The 23,696-nt window shown below is 44.7% G+C and overlaps 1 protein-coding gene across 2 annotated transcripts in view; it reads left to right on the top strand.

Annotated features, from left to right (window-relative positions):
• GPM6A (glycoprotein M6A) overlaps positions 1 to 23,696 on the top strand; it is a 445,719-nt gene that overhangs the window by 391,332 nt on the left and 30,691 nt on the right. For both annotated transcript variants that reach the window (XM_082265960.1, XM_082265959.1), the window contains exon 5: positions 1,379 to 1,455. In XM_082265960.1, coding sequence (XP_082122086.1) covers positions 1,379 to 1,455 — 77 coding nt within the window. The remainder of the gene's footprint in view (positions 1 to 1,378; positions 1,456 to 23,696) is intronic.

Below are 23,696 nucleotides of genomic sequence, written 5' to 3'. Positions count from 1 at the left end.
TTTGGACAAAATATGCCCCACAAATTCTGACAAACACCAAGCATTGATTATGCAAAAATGGGCTGCCATCTGTCAGGATGTGGCCCAGAAGTTGATTGACAACATGCCAGGGCGAATGGCAGAGGTCATGAAAAAGAAGGGTCAACGCTTCAAATATTGACTCTTTGCATCAACCTAATGTAATTGTCAATAAAAACTTTTGACACTTATGAAAAGCTTGTAATTATACTTTAGTATACCATGGTCATATCTGACAAAAAGATCTAAAAACACTGAAGCAGCAGACTTTGTCAGAATTAATATTTGTGTAATTCTCAAAATTGGCCACGGCTGTATGTATCAATAGCTTCAGAAAATGTCCCTGAAAAAGGCTATACGTATTTGTTTAATTTCCTTCATTTTTAGATATATATATACTGTAATGTGTAATATGGCTTTCCTTTAACTGAATGCCATTTTGTAAATCAAAGACAAATTTCTTTCAACAAAAATGATCTACATTACAGAATGAAAAAGACTTCTGTACAGAAAGGTCTATGTAACTTTGATGTTCAATATATCAGGTCAGACTGGCTTTTCTGTCTGCCTTCGTGCTCTGAGCCACTGTCCCCAGATAAGGGCACAAATATATTTTTTTCCTCTAATGTTTGACTCCAGTAGTCTTCTGTGATTTAGTTTTCAGGTCAGAAGTTCCTGTGAACATTATTATAACTGCTTTTGTTCATTTCAAATATAGATGGCTTTTATTACCAACAGATGATTACGGGTACTTGTAAGAGCTATATATTTTTGTAGGGAAGCAAGCTGTGCCACATTATATCACAGAGGGGCACAATTGAAAGGCCTTGTGCTTGGCTATGTATCATATTCTCTAAGAAGTGTGTACCATACATCATGGTTCCCTGACCTAAGGTCTACATTATTCACTGAAGATTATATCTTGATATAGATCCACATAAATGATGTTGCTTAGGCAGTGTCCAATAAACTGTGCATTTAAAGAACTTCACTATATTGTAGGTGTATATCCTTTCTCATAAATCTGCATTTGCCTATTAGAGACATCTCTGAAAGATGTGCTGAGGAGCAGAGAGGCTGTACATGCAGGGCAACTATGAATTGTCTTAAGGAGATCAATGACACTGACATGAATCTCAATGGTATAATAATATATGTTTCGAACCTGAAAGACTTTACAACTTTTAGAAGTATAATGAAAATGCTTCTGGATATGTTAGGATAGAACCGCTTTTACTGAGTTCCTTCATGATTAGTTGCTATTCACATTCTTTTTGACAGCCCTAAAAGATGTCAGGATGAAGAATCCCTCTTGCAACATGTTGGACTTGCACTGATTCTGATTACTCCTGTATTCTAGGCATTGTACCAATCGGGGAGGAAAAGAAACTGTGTACCCCATCTGAAACATTCCTGAGGATGTGTGAATCTACTGATGTGAGTTGTATAATCCCTTCCACATGACTCTAACACCTGACTCTTTACTTACTAAGGCAGACCTGCTGAATGACAATAGCAAGCATAATTTAAAAAGGTATGCTAATGCTGGCTTAACCCAGTTAGGAAAGTGCCAGGATTCATTCTGTTACATAATATTAAAGATACACAAATCTGAAGCATATCATCTGAAGCATAGCAATTATTACTTTATATAATAATATAAACATATTTTCTAGGCTTAAAGTAGAAGTCCAGGCAAATTCTATCTAAATTTAAGCCTACTCCCACTTCCATTCTAAGCCCTATTCTAACTACCCTGTAAAGAAAAGACTATATTTACACTATCTGAGGGCACTACGGTTCGGTCACATGATCATCTCCCAGTGCCGAGTTCAGTGTAGAGGTCACACAACAGATGCCTCATAGAAAGCCTTTGGGTGACATCACCAAATACGCATTGCAGCCATTTTGGCGATCTCTCCTCTTCACTGAAGCCAGCCACCGGGGAGATCATGTAAACAGACCAGAGCTTCTTCAGAATAGGTAAGTATGAACATCTTTCCTTTACAGGGTAGTTAGAATATGGCTTAGAATGGGTTTAAGCTTAGATAGTATTTGAGTGAACTTCTACTTTAAAGAGTAACTCCACTTTTAGTATATAAAAAGCTCTTTGTTCTGTGTTTTTTTAAATACTGATTCTGAATGGGGGTGACTTTTTCATTATTAATCAACTAATGCACTTGCAGTGATTTAATGAGGGGAGCTGCAGGATCTCCATCACTTTACTTTCCATCCCACTTTAGGCACATCTCACCATTTTTGTTGCAGAGGAGGTCTAAAATCTGACTTGTATCAGTTAGACTTCTGGGAAAATCAGTGAGAAAATCACACAAGCAGGAAATTACGTTTCTGGAGGCGTTCCATACACCCACTGTGTACAGAATGCCTCCAGATTGCCATATTGCATTTCATTTACAAAAAATTGCAGCTCTGCAGATTGAAAAGGAAAGGTAATTTAATAACATTAAATCATAATATGGCTCTTGTCATCACCGTTATATACTCTCTCTCTCTCTCTCTCTCTCTCTCTCTCTCTCTCTCTCTCTCTCTCTCTCTCTCTTTGCTACAGTGTAAAGTAGTGAGTGTACAGGTTGTATAACAGTGTAAATTGGGCCAAAAATGTCAATATTTTGTGTGGCCACCATTATTTTCCAGCACTGCCTTAACCCTCTTGGGCATGGAGTTCACCAGAGCTTCACAGGTTGCCACTGGAGTCCTCTTCCACTCCTTCAGGATGACATCACTGAGCTGGTGGATGATAAAGAAAAAATTCCGCGCGAATGGATCTATTTGAATGATAGGCTGCAGCCTACCCCAAAAATATAGTATGACTATATCAGGGTGTGAGAAAAGTGGTAGGGTAATTGGCGCTGCCAGAAAAATAAGAACTATAGAAAATATATACAATGGCGTGTCTCACAAATCTAGGTATATGTAGATGATAAGTATATAAATTATATAGGCAATGGTCCTTAAATATACCCAATGATATTAAGCCACAGTATGAAATGTGAATCTCAATAAATTAACCAACAATTCATTAATTAATAGCACTAATAAATGGTTAATAAATACGCTGCTCCTGATGACGTCAGCTTGATGACGAAACGTGTAGAGCGTAGGCACGTCAGTTCCGCACCTTGAGACGCACATCCGGTCGTTGAGACGCACGGCGTCCGGAAACACCGCTACACGAGGGGTTTGCGGTCCCTACCTGCCTACATAGGCTGTATACTTGTTTTAAATGTGAGTACTTGATTTTATTTTGTTCAATAAATGGATATATCTTACGGTACTTCACTATATCAGCGTTTTCTATCTATTTAATCTCGGATACCCTCATTTATTTGGAGCGCTGCCTATCATCCCTATTATACATCATCTACCCAAATATCTCACCATTTGAGGGAGGAAGTGCTACTGGTCCTAGGAAGAGAGGAAAGGTTACCGCGGTTTACCGGGGAATACCCCAATTATCCAACGCTGGTTACCCCTGCAGGGGTGCCGCTCTCCGGTGAGTGCGGGCTACTTAGGAAGGGGAGCACGGGATCCCCCCACCCAGCACCCACATCCTGATCCAACACTGGGAAGCACACCCTCCATTCATGAAATTTCCTTTGGCACTTTTTTACTATATTGCATGATTTTGGACTTTTTAATTGAGCATAATTTGTGGACTTTTTTTCACTTATAATACGGACTATTTAAGTATTTATTCTACCACCAGAAATGTATTTATTTATTCCTGGGATCTCTATTATTGTATAATTCTGGATCTTCTTTATGTTGCACTTGGCACATTATATATATTTTATAACTAATTTTATTTTGACGTTGTTTACATATCATATTTCACTTGGATATCCATTATTGCACTGGATTGGGAGACTTCTCCACCTCTAGTATTGTATTTACTTTTGATGATAATCACAGCACTTTGCACTTGGTATCATTCATTACTTGTTTTACTTGGATATCCACACTTATTAATTTAATCACCACCGCCACCTAGTGTTCACACCATTTATTACCAAAGTCACTTTGTTTTAGTCTTAAGACATTGTTTACAGCTTTATCCATTCACACTCGCTCACTTTTTTTATTATTGTATTTATTAACCATTTATTAGTGCTATTAATTAATGAATTGTTGGTTAATTTATTGAGATTCACATTTCATACTGTGGCTTAATATCATTGGGTATATTTAAGGACCATTGCCTATATAATTTATATACTTATCATCTACATATACCTAGATTTGTGAGACACGCCATTGTATATATTTTCTATAGTTCTTATTTTTCTGGCAGCGCCAATTACCCTACCACTTTTCTCACTGAGCTGGTGGATGTTGGAGACCTTGCACTCCTCCACCTTCCATTAGAGAATGCCCAACAGATGCTCAATATGGTTTAGGTCTGGGGACATGCTCGGCCAGTCCATCACCTTTACCCTCAGCTTCTTTAGCAAGGCAGTGGTCGTCTTGGAAGTGCATTTGGGGTCGTTATCATGTTGGAATACTGCCCTGCGGCCAAGTCTCTGAAGGGAGGGGATCATGCTCTGCTTCAGTATGTCACAGTACATGTTGGCATTCATGATTCCCTCAATGAACTGTAGCTCCCCAGTGCCGGCAGCACTCATGCAGCCCCAGACCATGACACTCCAAAAACCATGCTTGACTTTAGGCAAGACACACTTGTCTTTGTACTCATCACCTGGTTGCTGCCAGCTTGAAACCATCTGAACCAAATAAGTTTATCTTGGTCTCATCAGACAGCAGGACATGGTTCCAGTAATCCATGTCCTTAGTCTGCTTGTCTTCAGCAAATTGTTTGCAGGCTTTCTTCTGCATCATCTTTTAGAAGAGGCTTCCTTCTGGGACGACAGCCATGCAGACCAATTTGATGCAGTGTGCGGCGTATGGTCTGAGCACTGACAGGCTGACCTCCCACCCCTTCAACCTCTGCAGCAATGCTGGCAGCACTCATACGTCTGTTTCCCAAAGACAACCTCTGAATATGGTGCTGAGCACGTGCACTCAACTTGTTTGGTCGACCATGGCGAGGCCTGTTCTGAGTGGAACGTGTCCTGTTAAACCGCTGTATTGTCTTGGCCACCCTGCTGCAGCTCATTTTCAGGGTCTTGGCAATCTTCTTATAGCCTAGGCCATCTTTATGTAGAGCAGCAATTCTTTTTTTCAGATCCTTAGAGAGTTCTTTGCCATGAGGTCCCATGTTGAACTTCCAGTGACCAGTATGAGAGAGTAAGAGCGATAACACCAAATTTAACCCACCTGCTCCCCATTCCCACCTGAGACCTTGTAACACTAACAAGTCACATGACTTCGGGGAGGGAAAATGGCTAATTGGGCCCAATTTGGACACTTTCACTTAGGGATGTACTAACTTTTGTTGCCAGCGGTTTAGACATTAATGGCTGTGTGTTGAGTTTTTTGGAGGGGACAGCAAATTTACACTGTTATACAAGCTGTACACTCAATAATTTACATTGTAGCAAAGTGTCATTTCTTCAGTGTTTTCACGTGAAAAGATATAATAAAATATTTACAAAAATGTGAGGGGTGTACTCACTTTTGTGAGATAATGTATATATACACTATATTATTTTCCCACAAAAGTGGAGTTACCCTTTAGGAGTTAGTAAAAGGTAACATTTCGAATTTTATGCAAGTTTTGTCTGGAAGCTTACTGTGTATTTAAACCAAAGATAAAACTATTGCGGCTTACCAGTCCTTAGATGTGTTGGCTGCGTTAGTTTCCATTTTTGTTTTTTTTATTTTATTTTACCCTACCAGTAAAGTTGGCGGTACACATATAGATTTTTGTCCATTCAGCAATGGATTCCTTGGTCCCTGATACACAGAGGGGATGGAGGAATCTCACGCTCCGTCTTTTGCCCTGCCAGCTGTCAAAATATCTGAACAGTGTCTCACTGACTGTACTGTATCTATGGAAGAGCACCATTGTCTCCTTAGGATAGGACTACAAACAGGTCTTCCTCTCTTTACCTTTCTTGCATGGGGAGGGGGTAGAAGAAATTGCAGTCTACAGAAGATCATGGCTGGATTTACATCCCAGGAGCCTATAGGCAGAAAATTCTGAAACGCCCCCCCCCCCCAAAAAAAAAAAAAGACAGTAGGACCAACTTTTTTTTCTTGACCAATTACCGACAATGCAATAAACTATCCAAATTTTTGGGAAAATATAAAGGACAAGGTTGAGTAAATAGATACCCAACATGTCAAAACCTTAAATTTGTGCGCGCCCGTGAAACAGCGACATACTTCAGTACCCTATATTTTTTATGGATCATCAGTTTCAAGTTTCAGGAGAGGTCTTGTACTAGAATTATTGCTCTCACTCAGCTGTGTGATATGTAACAGGTGTATCGCAATCAATGTTTTCACATGCTTAACTTTTTTTTTTTCATCACATAGGGGACAAAAAGTCCTGTATGTGATGATTTGTAGGTGACTGGTTCTCTTTAATGAGACATGCAGGCAGGGATGGCCTTAGGTGTTCAGGTGCCCTGTGCGAGCTAATCTTGTGGCGCCCCCCCATCCTCACCCCTCTCCCCCTGGTCACCTAAACATACACAAAGAGGAAAATATATTTGTATCAAATAAGGGAGAGATGCAGGGCCTGCGGGCATGGTACAGGAGATGCAGGGGCTGTGGGCATGGCGCAGGAGATGCAGGGGCTGCGGGCATGGTGCAGGAGATGCAGGGGCTGCGAACATGGTACAGGAGATGCAGGGGCTGTGGGCATGGTGCAGGAAATGCAGAGGCTGTGGGCATGATGCAGGGGCTGTGGGCATGGTGCAGGAGATGCAGAGGCCGCGGTCTTGGTGCAGGAAATGCAGGGGCCGCAGCCATGGTGTATGAAATACAGGCCTCCGGGCATGATGCAGGGCTGTGGGCATGGTACATGCAGGGCTGTTGGCAGGGTACAGGAGAGGCATTGCTGTGGGCATAGTACAGAAGTTGCAGAGGCTGTGGGCATGGTGCAGGAGATGCAGGGGCTGCGGACATGGTACAGGAGATGCAGGGACTGCGGGCATGGTGCAGGAGATGCAGAGGATGTGGGCATGATGCAGAAGATACAGAAGCTGTTGGCATGATGCAGGGGCTGCGGGCATGGTGCAGGAGATGCAGGGGCTGCGGGCATGGTGCAGGAAATGCAGGGGCTTCAGACATGGTACAGGAGATGCAGGGGGTGTGGGCATGGTGCAGGAGATGCAGAGGATGCAGGGGCTGCTGGCATGGTACAGGAGATGCAGGGGCTGTGGGCATGGTACAGGAGATGCAGAGGCTGCAGGGAATGATGCAGGGGCTGTGGGCATGGTACAGGAGATGCAGGGGCTGCAGGCATGGTACAGGAGATTCAGAGGTTCCAGGGAATGATGCAGGAGCTGCGGGCATGGTGCAGGAGATATAGGGGCTGCAGGCATTGGGGCAGGAGATGCAAGGGCTGCGGACATGGTACAGGAGAGGCAGGGGCTGCGTGGCATGGTGCAGGAGTTGCAGGGGCTGTGGGCATGGTGAAGGAGATGCAGGGGCTGTGGGCATGGTGTAGGAGATGCAGAGCCACAGGCATGATGTAGGGCTGTGGGCATGGTACATGCAGGGCTGTGGCCATGGTACAGGAGAGGTAGTGCTGCGGGCATAGTACAGAAGATGCAGTCCTGCGGGCATGGTACAGGAGATTCTCCTGGAGAATCTCCTGTACCATGCCTGCAGCACTGCATCTGCTGAGGGGATGCAGGGGCTGCGGAGGGGGTTTAACTTATCGTTTGGTGAGGCACCGCCCGGCGCCAACACGTCACCGCTCATGCGCCGTCTGCCCGAGAATAGCTGAGCGTGTACGGGCCATCCCGAGCGGCGGCAGCATATGCGCAGTGTACCTGTTGGACCGGACGCAGTCATTTTTTTTTCAGGTGCGTTGGTCTTCAGCCAGCCCCATCTTCAGACAGTCCTGCTGTGACTCATCCTGGCTGTGAGTAACTGACTGCTGCGAGCTGTGATGGCCGCACGGCACCCCTGTTGACCATGACGCCCTGTGCAGCCGCACATCTCGCACACCCCAAATGCCGGCCCTACATGCAGGCTCAAAAAGACCCTTCTTGTCTCCTCTGGGCCCCACGAAATGTATTGCCATACATACCTTCTTGGCTCTGCTAACCAGGGAAAGTGACAGGGTGAAGGAAGATACTATTGTTTGTGTTTTTAGTTCAATTCACAGGAAGTTACAAGGATATTGAAATTTCCTGCAAGATTAACAGGAATTTTCTGTACTTGCTGAAAATGTTCTTAGTCTGGAAAAAAAATAAATAAAACGAATACAGACACTAAATCTAAGGACTGATAAGTAGAGGTGTACCGAACTGTTCGCCGGCGGACAGTTCCTGGCGAACTTAGCATGTTCGCGTTCGCCGCTGCGGGCGAACATATGCAATGTTCGGTCCGCCCCCTATAATACATCATTGAGGCAAACTTTGACCCTGAACTTCACAGTCAGCAGGCACATTTCCAGCCAATCAGCATACCTCCCTCCCACACCCTCCCACCTCCTATAAATAAGCAAGGGCAGCATCCATCTTAGATCATTCTGAAGCAGTGTGTTAGTGAGAGCAGGGAGAGCTGCTGCTGCTGCTGCTGCTGTTAAGCTAGGGACAGTTAGTCAGTGTTCCTGGTCTTGCAGTGTTCTTGGTCCACTACTGCTGTAAGGACAGCATCCTGACAGCACCCCAAAAAGCCCTTCTAAGGGCTGGTATTTGTGTAATTTTTATATATATCTATATATATATATATATATATATATATATATATAGATATATATATATATCTAGTGTCCCCAAAAGCCCTTTTAAGGGCTGGTAATTGAGTTTTTTCTTCATATATATATATATATATATATATATATATATATATATATCTAGTGTCCCCAAAAGCCCTTTTAAGGGCTGGTAATTGAGGATTTTTTTAAATTTATATATATATATATATATATATATATATATATCTAGTGTCCCCAATAGCCCTTTAAAGGGCTGGTAATTGAGTTTTCCCTTTTTATATATATATATATATATATATATATATATATATATATATATATATATATATATATCTATTGTACACTGCTGCAGTTGCCTGCCCGCTGTGTGTGAGAGGCCACAGACCCACCACAGACTGTACTGTGTGCACACCACACTCATTTCGGGTGGCACAGGCACAGTACCTTGCATTTTAAAAAATATATTTTTTTTTCCTCTGTCATAATTGCAGTGAGTGCTGTGTCAGGTCCACAGAGTGCACTGTACCCACTGCAGTGCACTGCCCACCACTGATATATATACGGTGGCACAGTATCTTGTTGCAAATTGAAAAAAAAAAATATTTTTTATTATTGCAGTTGCCTGGGCTGCCAGTGACTGTCAGGTCCACAGAGTGTACTGTGCCCACTGCAGTGCCACTGCGTGCCCACCCACCACTGATATATAAGGTGGCACAGCAGCTTGCAAAGTAAAAAAATATATATTTTTTTTATAATTGCAGTTGCCTGGGTGCCAGTGACTGTCAGGTCCACAGAGAGTGTACTGTGCCACTGCCCACCCACCACTGATATATAAGGTGGCACAGCAGCTTGCAAAGTAAAAAAATATATATTTTTTTTATAATTGCAGTTGCCTGGGTGCCAGTGACTGTCAGGTCCACAGAGAGTGTACTGTGGCACTGCCCACCCACCACTGATATATAAGGTGGCACAGCAGCTTGCAAAGTAAAACAATATATATATTTTTTATAATTGCAGTTGCCTGGGTGCCAGTGACTGTCAGGTCCACAGAGAGTGTACTGTGCCACTGCCCACCCACCACTGATATATAAGGTGGCACAGCAGCTTGCAAAGTAAAAAAATATATATTTTGTTAATAATTGCAGTTGCCTGGGTGCCAGTGACTGTCAGGTCCACAGAGAGTGTACTGTGCCACTGCCCACCCACCACTGATATATAAGGTGGCATAGCAGCTTGCAAAGTAAAAAAATATATATTTTGTTTATAATTGCAGTTGCCTGGGTGCCAGTGACTGTCAGGTCCACAGAGAGTGTACTGTGCCACTGCCCACCCACCACTGATATATAAGGTGGCACAGCAGCTTGCAAAGTAAAAAAATATATATATTTTTTATAATTGCAGTTGCCTGGGTGCCAGTGACTGTCAGGCCCACAGAGTGTACTGTACCCACTGCCCAACACTCCTATAGGGTGGCACAGCACCTTGCACTCATAGTACAACACACTGAAAAAAAAAAATGACAGGCAGAAGCAGGCCACCCCGCAAGGGCCGTCGTGGTCGTGGTGCTGTGATTTCCTTAGGCCGTAGAATAATGCCCAGTGTTCAGAGGCCACCACAGACCCTGAACTCAAAAAATTCTGAGGACATAGTTGACTGGCTTACACAGGACACCCAATCGTCTACAGCTTCCACTCGGAACCTTAATGCACCATCCTCCTCCAGCTCAGCTTCGGGCACCTCTCAATTTACCACTCGCCAGCCCGCCGGCACCACCACCAACACTAGCACCACAGCCGCTTCACTTGATCCGTCAGAGGAGTTATTTTCACATCAGTTGGAAGAAATAAGTGATGCGAAACTATTAGTGCCAGAGGATGTAGATAACGGGGATATGTCTCAGTCAGGCAGCTTAATACACATGGACGTACATTGTAATGATGATGATGATGTTGCACCTGCTGCTGCTGCCTTTGCTGAGTTGTCAAGTGAAGCGGCTGATGATGACGATGTGTCTGTGGATGTCACCTGGGTGCCTGCTCAAAGAGCAGAAGAAGAGGGGGAAAGTTCAGATGGGGAGACAGAGAGGAGGAGGAGGAGACGAGTTGGAAGCAGGGGGAGGAGGTCATCGCAAGGAGCTAGTGGCGCAGTCAGACAGCATGTAGATTCGGCACCCGGGGTCAGCCAGACAGCACGCCAATCAACGCAAGCTGTTGCCACCACCAGAATGCCGTCCTTGCAAAGCTCAGCAGTGTGGCATTTTTTTTGTGTGTCTGCCTCTGATATCAGCGATGCCATTTGTAACCTGTGCCAAAAGAAACTGAGTCGTGGGAAGTCCAACACCCACCTAGGTACAACTGCTTTGCGAAGGCACATGATCTCACATCACAAACGCCTATGGGATCAACACATGAGTAAAAGCAGCACACAAACTGAAAGTCACCATCCTCCTCCTGGTCCAGCATCTTCAGCCACGTCAACCACTGCTGTCCTCCATGCCCCCTATCTACAACCCGCCCCTCCACCTCTCACCTTCAGCAGTTCCTGCTCACCTGCCCACAGTCAGGTGTCTGTCAAGGAAATGTTTGAGCGTAAGAAGCCAATCTCACAGAGTCACCCCCTTGCCCGGCATCTGACAGCTGGCTTGTCTGAACTCTTAGCCCGCCAGCTTTTACCATACAAGCTGGTGGAGTCTGAGGCCTTCAAAAAATTTGTCGCTATTGGGACACCGCAGTGGAAGGTACCCGGCTGAAATTATTTTTCACAAAAGGCAATCCCCAACCTGTACTCTATTGTGGAAAAGGAAATCATGTCACGTCTGGCACACAGTGTTGGGGCAAGGGTACATCTGACCACTGATAGCTGGTCTGCAAAGCACGGTCAGGGCAGGTATATCACTTACACTGCGCATTGGGTAAACCTGCTGGCGGCTGCCAAGCATGGAATGCGTGGCTCTGCTGCAGAGGAGTTGGTGACACCGCCACGACTTGCAGGCAGGCCTGCTGCCACCTCCTCTACTCCTCCTACTCCATCCTCTTTGCTAACCTCCTCAGCTGAGTCCTCTTCTGCTGTTGCGTCTTGCTCCACACCAACTGCACCCCCCCCAGCTCCCCAGGGGCTATTCCACATGCCGGATACGACAGTGTCACGCTGTCTTGGGGTTGACTTGCCTGAAAGCAGAGAGTCACACCGGACCAGCACTACTGTCCGCCCTGAACGTACAGGTGGATCAGTGGCTGACCCCCGCACCAACTGGAGATCGGCAAAGTGGTGTGTGACAACGGAAGCAATTTGTTGGCGGCATTGAATTTGGGCAAGTTGACACATGTGCCGTGCATGGCACATGTGTTGAATCTGATTGTGCAACGCTTTGTGCAGAAGTACCCAGGCTTACAGGACGTTCTCAAGCAGGCCAGGAAGGTGTGTGGCCATTTCAGGCGTTCCTACACGGCCATGGCGCACTTTGCAGATATTCAGCGGCGAAACAACATGCCAGTGAGGAGCTTGATTTGCGACAGCCCGACACGTTGGAATTCAACACTGCTAATGTTCGACCGCCTGCTCCAACAAGAAAAAGCGGTCAACTAGTATTTGTATGACCGGGGTGCTAGGACAGCCTCTGCGGAGCTTGGTATTTTTTTGCCACGTTACTGGACGCTCAAGCGCAATGCCTGTAGGCTCATGCGTCCTTTTGAGGAGGTGACAAACCTAGTCAGTCGCACCGAAGGCACCATCAGCGACATCATCCCATTTTTTTTTTCTTGGAGCGTGCCCTGCGAAGAGTGCTGGATCAGGCCATAGATGAGCGTGAAGAGGAAGAGTTGTGGTCACCATCACCACCACCAGAAACAGCCTTACCATCGCTTGCTGGACCTGCGGCAACACTGGAAGAGGAGTCTGAGGAAGAGGAGTCAGAGGAGGAATGTGGCTTTGAGGAGGAGGAACACCAACCACAGCAGGCATCCCAGGGTGCTCGTTGTCACCTATCTGGTACCCGTGGTGTTGTACGTGGCTGGGGGGAAGAACACACCTTCAATGACATCAGTGAGGACGAGGAATCCAACCTTGTGCAAATGGGGTCTTTCATGCTGTCATGCCTGTTGAGGGACCCTCATATAAAAAGGCTGAAGGAGAACGACCTGTACTGGGTGGCCACGCTACTAGACCCCCGGTATAAGCAGAAAGTCTCTGATATGTTACCCAATTACCGGCAGTCGCAAAGGATGCAGCAGCTACAAAATAAGTTGAAAAGTATGCTTTACACAGCATATAAGGGTGATGTCACAGCACAACGGGAATCCAACAGGGGAAGAGGTGAAAGTAATCCTCCTCCTACCACCACAACCACGCCGGCAAGGACAGGACGCTTTACAGACGTCTTGTTGATGGAGGACATGCGGAGCTTTTTTAGTCCTAAGCATCGCCACAGCCCTTCAGGGTCCACCCTCAGAGAACGACTCGACCGACAGGTAGCAGACTACCTTGCCTTAACTGCAGATATCGACACTCTGAGGAGCGATGAACCCCTTGACTACTGGGTGTGCAGGCTTGACCTGTGGCCTGAGCTATCCCAATTTGCCGTTGAACTTCTGGCCTGCCTCGCTTCAAGTGTGCTGTCAGAAAGGACCTTCAGCGCAGCAGGAGGTATTGTCACTGAGAAGAGAAGTCGCCTAGGTCAAAAAAGTCTTGATTACCTCACGTTTATTAAGATGAATGAGGCATGGATCCCAAAGGGACTGACAGTGGGGGATGCATTTGACTAAAAAAGGCCTGGTGATGACTGAGATGCCTTGGGCTAAAAATGGTCCACACGCTGCTGTATTTAATCATTCTCTGTATGCCGGATGACTTACGTGACGTCTCCGCCACCAACTACGGTTCAAGCCGCAATGTTTTAGTGCACTTTCTGCCTTGAAAACCTCAATTTTTCAGGCCGCTACTACAGCAGCGGCTGCAACAATACCTACTTTTTCATGCATGTGTACATGCCTAATTTTTCTGGCCTCTGGTGCTACACTGTGGCTGCAAAAAAACAAAAAACAAAAAAAAAGGCACATACATGTGTCAATTCCCCTTCGTGATCGTTACCTTGTCGTGGTGAAGGGGCTTGCATATCACAATGAAGCGATCACCTCTAGGAGTGTGTTGGCACACCCCAGATGATAAGGTCGTTGCTTCATTGTGAACAGACCAAAAGCGATTCGCGGGATAATTTTTCATAGAAAAAACATTCATTTTCTTTCATTCTTTCTGCGGAGCTGGGTATATTTTGGCCGCGTTACTGAATGCTCATGAACAATGGCTGTAGGCTCATGCGTCCTTTTGCGGAGGTGACAAACCTGGTGGTCAGTCGAACCCAAGGCAACATCATCGACCTCATCCCATATGCGTTTTTTCTGGAGCGTGCCCTGCGAAGAGTACTGGATCAGGCTGTAGATGAGCATGAAGAGGAAGAGTTGTGGTCCCCATCACCACCAGAAGCAGCCTTGTCGTTGTCAATTGCTGGACCTGTGGCAACGCAGAGAGAGGAGTCTGAAGAAGAGAAGTCAGAGGAGGAAGGTGGCTTTGAGGAGGTGGAATACCAGCCACAGCAGGCGTCCCAGGGGGCTTGTTCTCACCTTTCGGGGACCCTTGGTGTTGTACGTGGCTGGGTGGAGGAAGAGACCTTCAATGATGTCAGTGAGGACAAGGAACGGGACATGGCTAGCTTGGTATCCAACCTTGTGCAAATGGGGAGTTTGCGGTTGTGCAAATGGACTGACTGACTGTTAAACGGGGAGTTTGGTCTGTCAGAGTTTGGTCTGTCACTGTGAAGCGGGCGACGGGTGTAACCCTTACACTACTTGACCGATAAAACATCATACCTGATCGTATTCACACACTGGATGTTTTAAAGCACGTTATTCCAAACAATTTAGGAATGTTAGGTGATTTCTGCCCTTTATGGATCAAAACCCGACTCTGCGTCAACTACGTAATTTTCCATGGGAGTTTTGCCATGGATCCCCCTCCGGCATGCCACAGTCCAGGTGTTAGTCCCCTTGAAACAGCTTTTCCATCACTATTGTGGCCAGAAAGAGTCCCTGTGTGTTTTAAAATTCGCCTGCCTATTGAAGTCTATGGCGGTTCGCCCGGTTCGCCGGTTCGCGAACATTTGCCGATGTTCGCGTTCGCCGTTCGCGAACGGCGAATTTTAGGTTCGCGACGTCACTACTGATAAGCTGCAATATATAAAATCGTTATTTTTAGGTTTAGATACACTTTAATTTGTCTATTTATTGCTCTTCAGGGAAACCATGATCATAGTTTATTTTTTTATATACTGTATGTGAATGAGATTAGCCTAATTTAAAGAAAATATTTGTTGATGCAGGCTCTGCTTTCTGCTTAGTAGCACTGCACTGTAGGGCTACGTTTCCGCTAGTGCGACTTGTCATGCGGCTTTGGACACATAAAATCGCATGACAAGTCACAGCGCATTGATTTCAATGGCACCCGTTCCAATCTATGCAACTTTGAGCTTTGCCTGCACTACTTTGATGCGACTTCTGATGCGATTTTGATCCAGAGAGAGTAAAGTTGGATCAAAGCTGCACTCAAAGTCGCACTCCAAAGTTGCATTATAAATCTCGCGGCTTTGGGGACACAATTGTGGAATAGTAGACTAACTGTACATGTACATGTACTGTCAAGTGTATGGGCCAAACTGAAAACCATGGACTCTTTCTAAGGCTGTTAACAAAGGGTCCCTTGAATGTAAAACATACATCTGAAAAGGAGATTGCCTACATTTACCTTTGTAGTGAGCTTTGTGGTGAAAAGCCACTGCCTTTCTGCTCACTATCCTATGCCAGCATTCTCAGTTCACACTTGTTTCTCCCACTGGTTTGTATGTCACAACAATTGTATAAGACCTTTTGCCCCCTTTTTCTTCCTTTCTTAACAAAGATCTGTATTTCCTCTCCCAGGGCTCCCAGTTTCCCTCCACAATCTCTTAAGGCCCATATCTCATTAATACCAAAGCTGGACAAGGACCACTCTCTTTGTTTCAATTTTAGGGCCATATTGCTAATTGGAATTGACCTAAAATCTATGCCAAAATTATTGCTAACAGACTACAACTAGTATTACCAAGCTTTATCCATCTTTGTTCATGGGAGAGAAGCCAGAGACAATTCCATAAAAACTGGATTTTTGTAAGAACTTACCGTAAAATCCTTTTCTCTGAAGTCCATTGACAGACACAGCTCCTATGCTTCTTATACCATTGGCTATCGCTTGTAGTTCACCATGAGGCCTAGTACTAATCCTGTAGGGGGCAGCATAACCCAATGGTATAAGAAGCATAGGAGCTGCGTTTGTCTGTGGATGACAGAGAAAACTGGATTTTTGTAAGAACTTACCATAAAATCCTTTTCTCTGAAGTCCACTGACACACGCAGCTCCGGTGCTTCTTATACCATTGAGTTATGCTGCCCCCTAAAGGAGAAGTACTAGGCCTCCTGGTGAACTACAAGCAATAGCCAATGGTATAAGAAGCATAGGAACTGCGTCTGTCAATGGGCGATAGAGAAAATGATTTTACTCATAAACCATGCCCAACATAACAGTATCCCCATGTGCCTTCTCTCAAATGATGCTGAGAAGACCTTTATTTGCGTAAATTGGAAGTTTTTAGAGGTCACCTTATCTCAATTTGGTCTGGGTCCCCAAATGATAACCCATATCAGGTCTTTGTACTCATCCTCTTCTGGTAGGGTACCCATCAGTACTCTTTTTCTCCAACCTGCCCTATAAAAAATGGCACACGCCAAGGCTGCCTTCTGTCCCCTCTCCTATATGTCCAGGCTATGAAACATTTAGCAGTGGCATTACAACAAAACCCAGATAATTCTGGCCTTCAACTAGGTTCTTTCCATTCAAAATTAACCCTCTTCACTGACGCCTTATTCTACATGTCACACATTCCCAAGTATCCATGCCATCAATTGTCCAGGAGTTCTATCATTTGAGTACACGAAACACCTTCAAGGTAAATTTTAATAAAGCAGAATTATTAAATGTCTATCTTTGCCTCAGATACAACACCTCTCATGTTGAGAGGCGGGAGAGAGACACACTGTAAGTGAGCGAGGGAGAAGGCAGGAGAGAGTGACTGGGACCAGATCGTGAGACATACTGACCAGGAGAGGCAGCAGGTGAGGGACCAGGAGTGTGACAGGCTGACTGGGAGAGGTTTCTGGTGCGGGACCAAGAGTGTGACAGGTTGACCGGGAGAGGCGGCAGGTGTGGGACAGGGAGGATGACACGCTGACTGATAGAGGCTGCAGACGCTGACAAGCCATGTAGGAGGCTGCTTCCAGGGGCGGCCGAGCAGGAGGAGCAGAGTGGCTGCATAAGAAACAGAAATGGTAGGCTGACTGTGTGACTGTGTAGCGAAGAAGTTGTCAGAAAAAAAAGAGGGATAGGGGCTGTGAGTAGTTGTGAGTAGTGTGGGCACTGAGAGCAGGGAGTATTGCGAGTACTGGAGTAGTGTGAGTAACTGGGTGCATTGCGTTTGACAAAGCTTAGTACTTGGAAGTATTGGGGGTACTGAATACCGAGAGTAACTGGGAGTACCAAGAGTAACTGGGAATATCAAGAGTAACTGGGAGTACCGAGTACCAAACATAACTGGGAGTACTGACAACCGAGAGTAATTGGGAGTACGGTGAGTAACTGGGAGTACTGAGAGTAACTGGGAGTACCGGGTGTAACTGTGAGTACGGAGACTAACTGGGAGTACCGAGGGTAACTGGAAGTACTGAGTACTGAGAGTAACGTGGAGTACTGAGAGTAACTGGGAATACAGAGTAACTGGGAGTATCTGGTATTACTGGGAGTACTGAGAGTAACTTAAAGTACCTGGGGTAACTGGGAGTACCGAGTGTAACTGGGAGTACTGTGAGTGTAACTGGAAATAACATGAGTAACTGGGAGTAGTGTGAGTACCCGGTATAACTGGGACTACTGTGAGCACCGAGTGTAACTGGGAGTACTTTGAGTACCGAGTTTAACTGGGAGTACTCTCTGTAACTAGGAGTACTGTGAGTACTGAGTGCAACTGGGAGTACTGTGAGTACTGAGAGTACTCCAGCTGTCATGGTACACGTTGGTACCAACAACAAAGTAAGAGGAAGGTGGAGTGTCCTAAAAATGATTTCAGGGACTTAGGGGCTACATTGAAGAGAAGGTCCTCCAAGGTAGTATTCTCGAGCCACATCAGAGAGGCAGGAGATTAGGGAAATTTACAAGTGGCTGAGGAACTGGAGCAGGAAGGAGGGGTTTGGGTTCCTGGAGAACTGGGCTGACTTCTTAGTTGGTTACCAGCTCTTTAGCTGGGATGGACTGCACCCAAATGGGGACGGTGCAGGTCTGTTGGGAGAGAAGATGGCCAGAAAGCTATAGGGACTTTTAAACTAGGTGTTGGGGACAGGGACCAGATGTAGTGATAACGAGCAATGAGCAAGGTTTAGCGGTTTATATTGGGGGCATTAGTGGTGGGGTGGCTAGAATACCTAAACACAAGGTAAGTAAGTTGTCAAATCCTAATTGTAGCCTCATGCCAACTAACAAGGAAATAATATGCGACTGGACAAAATGAAGACGCATGTACACAAGTGCTTGAAGTATAGCTAACAAAATGGGATAACTGGAGCTGCTAATTTGCAGGAAGGATTTTGATTTTGTGGGAATATAAGAAACATGGTTTGACAGGTCACATGACTAGCTCACAATCGTTCAGGGGTATTCCCTATATCATAGGGATAGGGTGGGTAGGAAAGGGAAAGGGGTATGCCTGTATATTAAGAATGATTTTCAAGTGAACGTGAGGGACTGACATTACTTAAGGAGGAAGATAGGAGGTGGAATCCTTATGGTTGGAGCTCCAAAGGGAGGAAACTAATATGAAAGTAATAGTGGGCATATGCTAAAGGCCCCTAACCTGAAGAATGAGGATGAGTCTGACCTCCTATCACAGAATGTCGGCAAGGCAGGGCAATGTTGTAATGGGAGTTTCAAATATCCAAATATCGACTAGGCAGAAGGAACTGCTCATTCATCTGAGGATCGCAATTTTCTAAAAATCTTGCAGGACAATTTCATGGGTCAGTTGGTGAATGCACCAACAAGAGATAATGCATTACTAGACTTACTGATTACAAGCAACACAGACCTGATCGCGGATGTAGAAATACAGGGCAATCTAGGAAAAATGCGTTCACAGGTTTATCATATTCAGTATAAATCACAGAAAAAGGAAACACAAAGGTAATACACTGAATTTCAAAAGAGCAAACTTCCCCAAAACTGTGCTCCAGGGAACAAGAAACACTGAGGAAAAATTGGAGTGTTTTAAGAACATATTATTTAAAGGTATTGGCCAGTGCATTCCAATAAATAAATATAAAAGAGCTAATATTAAACCTGGGTCACTAAACTATAACGTAAAATTGTATATAAAAGAGAAAAATAAAAGGCTGAAGGGTCATTGTCAGTATTCCAAGACTACAAGGAAAGCAATGTAAGTACGCAATCAGAGCCTATAAAATAGGCCACAAAAGGCATATAGCTGAGGAGAGTAAAAAAAAAATCACAAGACATTTTTTAAATATATTAACAATAAAAAACTGAGGCCAGAGCATAATAGCCCCATAAAAGACGATGAAGGGAATTTGGTTACAAAAGACAAGAAGAAGGCAATGGTTTTAAATTAATTCTTCTCCTCAGTTTTCACAAAGGAAAATGAGGGATATAGTAACCAAGACTATATTGTTGATAACACATAACAATGCACTCATGTGGCAAACAGTGCCAGTGTCAGAAATAGACTTTAAAAACGTAACCAAAATAAATCACCAGGACCAGATGGCTTACATCCGAGAGTCCTTAAAGTGGATGTAAAACCCATTCATGAATTGGACCTGGGCACACATATCTAATATTATATATACTATACACTATATATAGTGTTTACTTATCTCTCTCCAAAGCCTTAAGTTCCATATCTTCCTGCTGCTCCGTGCCCCTGTTATCAGCACAATTACGTCTGACAAGTTCTCCGACATGGGAGATAAAAGCAGCTAGAAATTTGTGTCGGGATGGGTGCATAGATATAGATTAGCAGAGAGCTGGTCTATTCACAGCACAGCTCTTCATGTTTCTTCCTTCCTCTGCCTATGAAGCAAAGCCAGTAAAATAATGGCATGCATTAAAAAGGGGATATACTCCAGAGATAAAACAATATTTCTGCCAATCTACGAGACTCTAGTCCAGCTACCTCTTGAGTATGGCGTCCAATTCTGATCACCAGTCCTCAAGAAGGATGTGCTGGAACTGGAGAGAGTCCAGAGATGGGCAACACGGCTAATAAAGGGACTAGAGGACCTCAGTTATAAAGGAAAGACTACAGGCATTAAACATATTCTCTCTGGAGAAGGGACACTTGAGAGGAGCTTTGATAGCGATATACAAATACCTTACTGGTGACCCTAGCATAGGGAAAAAACATTTTAGTGTGAGGGAGTTTAAAAAGAGAAGTGGCCATTCATTGAAATTGAAAGAGAAGCAGTTTAACATTTAACTGTGTAACTGGGTATTTATTGTCAGAGTGGTAAGGATTTGGAATTCCCTTGCACAAGCAGGGAGCGTTGATAGTTTTAAAAAACTTTTAGGTAGGCATCTTAACGATCGCAACATACTGGGATATAGGATTTACTATTGACATAAACACACACACACACACACCACAGGTTGAACAAGATGGACTGGTGTCTTTATACAACCTTAGCAACTATGTAACTATATGTAACTTCCCATCAGCAGCTAGAGCAGTGGTCCCCTTACAATTAATATACCTGTGATACCCTACCGTTGGAGATCAGCAACTATCCTCTCTTTGGCAGAATGAGTACTAGAACTTAACTCTATTAGGGTCCTTTCACACGGCCACTCCGTGTGTCTGCAAATCATCCTATTTTTTGGCGGATAATTTGCGGACATAATGTAAGTGAATGGCACTGCGGATGTCAGCGGAATACCATTCGCTGACATCCGATTTTCCTCCTTTCAGTTCTGTTCCGTTTTTTGGAACGGAACAGAACCCTATTTTTTCATCCGTGTAAAAAACGGAAAGGAAGGAAAATCGGATGTCAGCGGTGTCATCCGCTGACACCCGCAATGCCATATACTTACATTATGTCCGCATATCATCCGCAAACGGATGGGATGATATGCGGGCACACGGAGCGGATGACAGAAATGTCATCCGCTCCGTGGAAAAAAAAAAAAAAGTCCCGCAGCGGACTAAAGCAGCGGAGCGGCCGTGTGAAAGAAGCCTTAGAGATTTTGAGTGCCTAATATCCCAGGAAAATGGCAGATCAAAACAGTTCAAACGAACTTGGACTGCTTGTTCAATGTTCACATTTTCTTTCGCTTTCCAAAATAGGGTCTCTGGTTGATTCTTTCTCACATTTGGGCCATGGGGGATATCTTTTTCCCTCCATAGGTGTCATAGAATTTGATCCTTAAAGTACCTGCTATATCTGCTTCTGGACACAAACTTGCTCACCTCCTGGTGGGGCATTCCTTAGGACCGCGACCTGGTACTAACTTGGAGCTAAATCCATCTCCACCATCAAGAGCCTGCGTCATCCACCAGGGAGACTCGCTTGTATACCTAAAGTATACCGCTGGTCGGTGGAAGTGCTATAGCAACTGATCTTTGAGTCTGGCAACTGGTCTTCAAATCTGACAATAGGTTCTTCCTCTTCCCCCCGCAGTACAGTGAGTACAGATCTGTGTCAAGGGGCCTGACTTGAGGGGGGCCACCCCTGCAGCTAGAAGAGTCTGTGGATGGGTGTCAGTAAAGGGGATGCTAGTTAGTATTCCTGAAGATAAAGTAGATCATCAAGTCTATTGTTGGAGAAAGAGCAAGGAGACTTAACCCTTTCCTTACATGTGGCAGTATGGTTTAAGCAGTGTGACTGCTTCCACAAGCAACCTGGTGAGGCCAAGTGAGAGTTGTCCTTATCCAATATAAATAGTTCCAGGCGGAGTATCCCACTTTTCCTTTCTCCCATCCAAGTTCCACAATAAATACTAAAAACCAATAACCCTGGACTGTTTTTTACTTTCAAAAATTTTTATTTTGAGATAACAAGAAAACAAGAACAAAAGAAAAAGGAAATAACAAGCGTAACAAATGCAAACTGGGTTACATAAGAAAGGGGATCTCAAGTTATTTGCAATGCTTAAGCAGCTCTAAATACGTAATACATGGCAACAAAAGTCTCTTGAAATTATGGTACAGGAGATATACTGACAAGTTGAGGAATTTTGTATATCCCAAATCCAGTATTACCCGGAATGAGGTTGTCCATTCTCCCCTATAACATAAAAGGCAATTGGTACAACAGAATTGTCCGTTTCATGACCCCTTCTCCGAGAGCAAAAAGGAGGGAGGATAACGTTAACAGATATCCAGATATAAACCCTCCCAGGGTTGACAGACCCAGAGATTTAGAGAGGGAGGAAAGATGAAAGAACAAGGAGAGGAAAGGGGAAGGGGGAGAGCAGCCGCGCTCTGGGGAGGCGCACCCAAACTACAGGACTTTAAACCAATCCTGGAGTAAAGGACATTCCCAAGTAATTGGCCCATGGTTCCCAAATTTTTTCAAACTTAGCTACCGTATCTGTAAGGGTGCCTACCATCTTCTCCTGCGTCATGATACACGTAATTTTACTTCTGATCTTCCGTATAGACACCGAACGCTGTTTCCAGGCTGCAGCAATTGTCATCTTGGCACCCAGGAAAATAAAAAATATTAGTTGTTTTGTGGGTTTAGGCACCTTAGGCACTCTGAAATTCAAGAGGGCAATGGCCGCCTGTCTGGGAACTCTGAAACCAGTAACTTTGAAGAGCATGTGGAAGACTCTATTCCATGTGCTCTCAGCTTTGGGCATTCCCACCAGGTGTGGAGCATAGTACCTGGTCGGTGGCAACCACGAAAACACAGGGGAGAGGAGGAGGGAAACATTTTATGAACTCGCGTGGGCACCAAGTACCAACGAGTGGATACTTTTAAGTTTGTCTCAATCAGGGACACATTTTTGATTCCTTTAAATGAACGGAGAAACATGTCTCCCCACTCCCCTACCTCCCACGATTCCTCTAGATCCTTTTCCCATGCTTGCATGTAAGATAGTTTGGATCTATCAGACATCAGTGATAAGTATATCAGTGATATGCCACCCCTCTGTTCTTCCGAGTTTCCGCACCACACCTCATAAGCCGTAAATGAAAATGGGGGAGTTACATCAACAGATATAGATTGTAGGAAGTGGGAGATTTGTAGAAATCTGAAGGTTTCCATTTTAGGCATTTTAAGTTTATCATAGCAATGTTTCAAGGTGAAAGGGCCCCTATTAGTGAAGAATTTACCTATACAATAAAGACCCTTATCGAGCCACCATTGAAAAGCTTTGATGTCCGAACCCGGCGGGAATTTTGGGTTGTTGAAAATGTTGTGTGATAACGGTTGGAGAGAGGACGTCAAAGCCGGTAGGGTTTTTAAGGAATCCCAAAGCGCGAAAGATGCAGAAAGTGTGGGGGCAAAAATGGGTGGTCTCTGTTTTGGAGGAACTCCAGAGGAGGAAATCCAAAGTGAACGAGGGTACCGCCTGTCGCTCCATTTGAACCCAGTCTGGTTTCTCATACCGCAAATACACTATTGAGAGTTGGGCAAGCCTTGCCGCCTGGTAATAAGCCCAAAAATTCGGAACACCCAACCACACCCCTTGCTGTCTTGGTTTGAATAGTACC

The sequence above is a fragment of the Pelophylax lessonae genome (genome assembly GCF_965119305.1).
Source record: "Pelophylax lessonae genome assembly, chromosome: 1".
Lineage (NCBI taxonomy): Eukaryota > Metazoa > Chordata > Amphibia > Anura > Ranidae > Pelophylax > Pelophylax lessonae.
This window is presented reverse-complemented; position numbering and strand designations above follow the sequence as displayed.